At 43.8% G+C, this 7,038-nt stretch overlaps 1 protein-coding gene across 1 annotated transcript in view; it reads left to right on the top strand.

Moving 5' to 3' along the window:
- stxbp4 (syntaxin binding protein 4) overlaps positions 1 to 7,038 on the top strand; it is a gene marked incomplete at both ends in the record, with an annotated part of 114,931 nt that overhangs the window by 65,473 nt on the left and 42,420 nt on the right. Inside the window, 3 exons of the mRNA XM_083786757.1 lie at positions 2,393 to 2,520; positions 3,794 to 3,871; positions 6,179 to 6,244. Coding sequence (XP_083642883.1) covers positions 2,393 to 2,520; positions 3,794 to 3,871; positions 6,179 to 6,244 — 272 coding nt within the window. The remainder of the gene's footprint in view (positions 1 to 2,392; positions 2,521 to 3,793; positions 3,872 to 6,178; positions 6,245 to 7,038) is intronic.

The raw sequence follows: 7,038 nt of genomic DNA, 5'->3' as shown, positions 1-7,038 counted from the left end.
GCGCTGTGCTGTGGACTCCACACGGACCCAGCAGGGACCGTGGACTACGCAGGTAAGAACCTCCTCCTCCTCCACCCATCCCTCCCTCTGTCCGTCCATCCATCTATTTAAAACCCATTTAAGGCCCGAGGACGGTTCTGTAAAAAAGGCCTTCTAAATCAGCAGTTCTCAAACTTTGTTTTGTGCACTTTTCAAAATTATAGCAGATGTACAAGCTCGCGACACGGCAGAAAGTGACACGCTGGCGAGCTTGCATATCTGCGATTTTTAGCAGATATGCAAAAATCGAGTGCAGCGCTTACGAGCTTGTAGATCTGCAATTTTCTTTTTAAATCGTGAAAAAATATATTCTTTCAGAGCGAACGTCAAATCTTTGCTTCTGGGGAGAGGGGGTCCCTGGAACTACATATTGTCAGGTGGGGTTCGGCAGCCAATTACATATAATTTTCAGGATCCTTCACATGAAATCGTGTGTTTTTCAGAAAACTGTCATGTTTTAGAAGGCATTTTGTAGAATCTACCAGACCGGGAGGCCGGGTGGTGAGGAGGGGTTCTGCTTTCGCTCTGAGCAGCTCTCAGATGCAAGCTATTATTGTTAATACTTTTCATTCGTTCAATATTTACAAATCCAACAGTCTGACAAACTTTCACTTTAAAGCTTTCTTTTAAACTGGCAAAACTATAGCCTCTTGTTTGCTACTTAATTGCTACTTGTCACACCGTACTATGAACTTAACTGGTGCGTTCATTTACTGAGATACAGCAACAGTACCTACTGTATGTTCTCTATTAGAAAATGGTTTTCGGGGTGCATACTTAGTTTAGACTAGTCATTGGTTAGACATGGGTTAAGGTTAGGCTTAGGTGTGCTGCCCCGTGGGAGGTTAGGCTTATGGTGAGTGTTTGAGATAGGTTGTAGTTGTATAGGTCTAACCAATGTCTAGTCTAAACCAAAAACCGTCTAAACTAAGTACTGCACCAATGTAGGCTACAAAAGAAGATTTTAAAATAAAACTATGCCATGAGCGCGATTCGAACCAGGTGCTACATGCAGCAATAAATCGAGAGGCAACAGCTTAGACCGCTAGACTAAGAAAGCCGTAACTTACTTTAAAGAAATGTTCCACTGGACTAATAGATCCTTTGCAACGAGAGCAGAAAAAAATAAAATAGGAAGAGAAAGATAACCGATATCACATTAAATATCTCGAATTAGGTATTAAATATCTCTAATTAGGTATACCTTACCCGCGGGGTGATTTCAGCCACCCAGAGCCAATATATTTAAAAAATATATGAATTTATATTAGATGCATGCATATACAGACGACGTAAATCAGGCCGTTCATTATGCATTTCCAGAAAGTATATGGAATTGGAAGGCATCAAATTAATTCTCACTAGGGAAATAATCAAAACAGCAGGAACTATTAAGGTAGCTATAATAATAATAATTCATATTCGTAGCACAGCCAGGTCACGTGACTTGACACATTTACCCCCAGCCCCGAACTCGTCCCCTTAAGCAGATCCTTATCGTCAGATGTAAGACGATAAGGGTACCCTGACAGCCCTGCATAAAAAGACGAGTTGGGGTTGAGAACCTGTTGGCAAGTCACAATCTCAATGCACACCTGTTCATAGCAGACAATAGCCTAGTCTAGTTCCACGCTGGTGTTGAGGTGTTGCACGTTGAAAATAGCCTGTTTTGTCGTGTGACACCCGACACACCTAACCAAAGTGTTTTTTCTGTGGGGCAGGAACCCCTTTTGGTGTTTTAAACATTTTGTTATAATTTAGCTATTTTTGAAAAATCGTGAAAATGTGCCTCAAATTTGGAATATATTTTTTCAGAACAAACATTTTTAACTAAAATCTTTGCTTCTGGGGAGGTCCCTGGAACAACATATTTTCAGATGGGGTTCGGAGGCCAATTACAGATCATTTTTGGGGTCCTTGACATGAAATATTGAGTGATATAGGCCTAGAAACATTTCAGAAAACTGTCAGGATTTAGAAGACATTGTTTTCATGCCTAAATGGGTTAAACTTAAGTATACTATGTTAGTTCCATTGATCCAAGCCGGAACACAATCGATTCATTTATCATTAAAAATGCTCAGCAAATGCATGCTGTCAATCTTTCTGCTGCCATGGTAATTAAGTGGTTTAAATAAAAATGTATGAAACAATTGCGTTGTTCATTCATGACAATAATGCAGTATTTCCCCAGAGGGCTACTTTTCTTTATATATTTTTTTGTGTTTTTTGGTTGTGTTGTGTATAAATGCATCGCACCTTTCATTTAAAAAACCCAGGCTACAAATCGTGTGTGTGTGTGTCTGTGTGTGTGCGAGCGTGCGTTTGTGCGTGCGTGTGTGTGCGTGCGCAGACTTTGAGGCTCTGACCAGAGAGCTGTTTGGGCTTCAGTGGGAGGAGGAGGAGCCGGGGGTCGGCCAGGGGTCAAGGTTCACGTCTGATGACCTCTTGAGTCTACTGGACTCTCACGCCAACCTGCAGGTACCAATACTGTACATATACTGTACACAGTATGTGTACACACACCCAGAGGGGGGGTGCGCACGCTTTTCCGACATACAGTACCTTAGGACTGACATGCGGAAAACGTGGCTGTTGCATTGGTGCCACTTAAGGATTCCATATAGACACAACCATGTTAATTATGTCATGTCGGTTGGAAACCGTATGTCCGATTCTGGTACTTTTCAGGATTCAAAAAAAGAAAAAAAAAGCGAAACTATAGCAGATTGACAAGCCTCAAAATGCGGATAGTTTTTACCTTGTAGCATCCAATTATCACGGGTAGACGCCCCGCTAATCCCAATTAGCATCCTAATTAGCACAGGGTCTTAACTTCGTCAGGTCCTCACCGATATGCACAGCGAGTTTGATGCCGGTCGGTCCCACACAAACGGACAGAGTCTTCGCACATTTAGGCTATAGTAGGATTGGTGACAAAGTAATGTTTTTTTTTTTGTTTGTTTTTTTGGCTTTCGCCTTTATTTTAAATTTTTTATAGAGGGACAGACAGTAGGCTGACAGGAAATGGGGAGTGACATGCAGTAAAGGCCGCCGGGATCGGGAGTCGAACCCGTGGCACACCCGTGGTACACTGCCAGACTGGGTTACCAGCCAAGGTGCCTGGACCGCTGAGCCACGGCCCAGGCCATTGGTGACAAAGTATAATGCGAGCGTGCGTGCGTGCGTGCACCTAGATCCTCATTTTGTTCACATATGGCACCACAGTTCCGTCAGTGCACGTAACCAATCGCCCGACTGGGTGATTGGCTGGAAGGGTGTGGGGGTATTGGTGATTGACTGGAAGGGTGTGTGGGTATTGGTGATTGACTGGAAAGGGTGTGTGGGTATTGGTGATTGGCTGGAAAAGGTGTGTGGGTATTGGTGATTGGCTGGAAGGTTGTGGGGGTATTGGTGATTGGTTGGAAGGGTGTGTGGGCATTGGTGATTGGCTGGAAGGGTGTGTGGGTATTGGTGATTGGCTGAAGGGTGTGTGGGACTGTGGGTATTGGTGATTGGCTGAGGGGTGGTCCAAGATTTGTTGACTGCGTCTTGTACAGCACCTGGAAAATGTGTGTGTCCTTGTATTGCATTGTACTGTAGTATGTACACATAAATAAATGATTAATAAATGATTGTGTGTGTGTGTGTGTGTGTGTGTGTGTGTGTGTGTGTGTGTGTGTGTGTGTGTGAGTGTGTGCGTGTGTGTGCGTATGTGTGCGCGTGCATGTGTGCGTGTGTGTGTGTGTGCGTGTGTGATGACGACGTGGAGGAGATGGAGGGACTGAAGACAGACCACATCGACGCTCTGAGAGAGATCAAGAAACTACAGGTATTCCCAACGGGGTCCTGCTGCACGGGTCCGGTTCTGACAACCCGCGCCCGTCGATAATCAGACCCGTGGACCGACCCGTCACCCGTTCTTATATTAAAATACAAACCCGCCCGCCCGCCGTCAAATAATGGACCCGTTGTCCCACCCCGTTACTCGTTAAAGCCTATTATACGGTGAAGAGGTGACCACCGGAAACAGTGGTCAGTAAAAACAGAGTGATGTGTGTTGTGTGCGCTTGTGCGGTGACCGCCGCGGTGTGACGTCACGTTGTAGTTTTCGGTGGTCACCTCTTCAGGCCTTTAGTATCGCCGATCACTATCTTTGACTTTATTTCCTCCGAAAACCGGTTGTGGAGAGGGACATATCTGCTGTTATTTTGAAAGAAATCACGGCGCTGGTCGTGTTAACTGTGAGTGGACGACACCATAAAGCATTACACTTGTTCACAATAGGGTCCACCGTTTTCAATTCATCAGAACTCAATGAGGGAGTGACACAAAATGGAAGTTCAGGCTGAGTGCAGTGTTGTTTTTGGCAGGAACCTTTGATTTGAGTTTTAGTCATAGTCTCTTGAATACTTTTCATTTAGTTTTAGTCACACTTTAGTCACCTGGAATGTTTTAGTTTTAGTCGACTAAATATCATAAGATTTTAGTCGACTAAATCTACAGTTGATTTAGTCGAACAAATTTTATTTTGTCGGGCCTTGATGACAGTTTCTTTCACTTTCTGAAAATAGCCGATCTACAAGATCGGCTATTTTCAGCATTCAACCAATTGTAAAATGACTTATACTGGATCTCTTGTCCACTAGTCCCTTCCTAACATTTTAGTCTAGTTTTTATTTGTTGACGAAATTGTCAGTATATTTAGTCTTAGTTTTAGTCATCATAGCTTATAGTTTTCATTTAGTTTCCATTTAGTTTTTGTCAGTGGAAAAAGGTATAGTCGACGGACATTTTTCGTCTTGGTTATTTTAGTCGACAGAAACAACACTGGCTCAGTGTCAGGCTATTACTGTAATAGAGTGTCTTCTAGGTGAAAGAGCATGCCACTGATTGAGAACATTATTAACCACCTGTGCTGATTAGCAAGATCCCCTGCAGCCTGTTGTAGCCTCTGAGTCGTGTGTGTTCAGTTCTGCTTGGAGAGTCACCAAGTAAAGACCTGTGTTTGAATGCTCTCCAAGTGTGCTTATTTAGAGTCCCAGAATATTACAATCACGTCTGCAGAGTGGTGTGTTGACGACTATAGAACGGAGGGCCTGTGATCGCTCTGCCTTGCCCCCGCATGGCCTATTTGTTACCTAAGATGTCATTGACAAACGTGCTGCCAGAAAGGGGCATCGATTGACTGTATGTATACGTACGCGGCTGTTACCGCTGTCACCATTTTTCTTTCTTTCATTTAGAGCTCCGTTTCTCAAAGATTTCCGTGTCAAGGACCTCGGAATTGACTTTTATTTGCCCATGCATGGAAGCCTCATCTGAAAAGATGCTGTGCCAGTAGCTGATCTATATACAAACTCACACCTCCTCGCATCGTGAGGCATTTGGGAGCTTGTAGATCTGCTATTTTTTGAATATCCTAAGCATAAAATAGTGTTTAAACTGATTGTGACACTACAGTATATTATGTCATTTTGCTGGAGACCCCTTCAAGGATGCCCGGGGGGCCAGTGCCAGTCAAACATGTGCGAAATACCACAGTTAGAAGAAGAGATCCTGCAGGGCAACCAGGAAGTGTAGCCCCCCTAATATTGTATTCACATGAGACCATTAGGCTGTGGCAGACTGTGGGCGATGAGTTGTTTTCCTTCCGCGGATGTAAGAAGAGGCAATAATAACCTTCCAAACACTGGATTTTGGCTCATTTTGAGCAGAAAAAGGAGTAATAACCCATTTAGGCCTGACGTCTAAATAAATAAAAAGTCCTCTGAAAGAATATATATTCCGAAGATTTGTGCCACATTTTCACGATTTAAAAAAATAGCAGACCTACAAGCTATTTTTCAATAGCTAAAGCATAACACCAAAAGGGGTTCCCGCCCAAAATGGGATAAGCAAGCGCATGCATGCGTGTCAGATCCGTGTGGAGGCTGTCTAACATGTGAGTAAAAAACAAACAAAATAAAATAATCACCGGATTAAATTACATTAAAGAAAGACGGATTTGTATGTTCTGGCACAGGCGGGGGGGGGGGGGGTAGAGAACATATCAGCCAGTCGGCCAGCCGGTCGGTCGGTCGGTCAGCCGGTCAGTCAGTCAATCAATCAATCGTTGTGTGTTCGTTGTGTGTCTCAGGACCAGCTGGTTGTGTCTCAGAAACGTCACCATCACCTGGAGGAAGAACTCACCAAGATCAAAATGGTCAGTGGCAACGCACCCACGCACGCACGCAGTAGTTTGTGTGTGTGTGTGTGTGTGTGTGTGTGTGTGTGTGTGTGTGTGTGTGTGGTTCTGCCTTTCCTAATAATTGCAATTGCTCTTTGGTGATTCATTCACCAGGGGGAGCTCTGCGTACATCTATGCAGGAACACACACACACACACACAGACACACACACACACACACACACACACACACACACACACACACACTACAGTGGCAGCAGCAACCTGTCTTTTATATCCTGAAATGTTTTATTGAGCCTGCTACCACTAATGGGGGGGGGGGGGGGTGACTCCACTGATTGTAAGGTTTACAGGGGTAAAAAAAACGGTGTGTGAAATTATTTTCCCTAACAAACTCCCGTCATTTACAGTTTCCAAGAAAGGTATAAGATTAGAGATACGAAGAAACACGACCTTATGAGGACGATTCTACAAATGTCTTCTAAATCCTGACAGTTTTCTGACAAACCTCATGTTTCAGTGGTTCTCAAACATTTTCATGTCAAATCTGAAAATATGTTGTTCCAGGGACCCCCCCCCCCAGAAGCAAAGATTAAAAAATGTTCGCTCTGAAAAAATATATATTCCAAGATTTGGAATTTTTCACGAAATGTCTAAAATATCAGACCTAGCTACAAGCTCGTAGTGGGCGCTACGAGCTTGTAGATCTGCTATTTTTCAACAGCTAAAGTACATGCTTAAAACACCAAAAGGGGTTCTCTGCCAGAATGGGTTATGGATCACGGGTCAGACATTGGAGGCCGCAGTTTG

Source organism: Protomyctophum parallelum, assembly GCF_964188405.1.
Source record: "Protomyctophum parallelum genome assembly, chromosome: 17".
In the NCBI taxonomy this organism is placed as follows: domain Eukaryota; kingdom Metazoa; phylum Chordata; class Actinopteri; order Myctophiformes; family Myctophidae; genus Protomyctophum; species Protomyctophum parallelum.
Note: the sequence above shows the minus strand (reverse complement) of the source record. Positions and strands in the feature narration are given on the sequence as shown.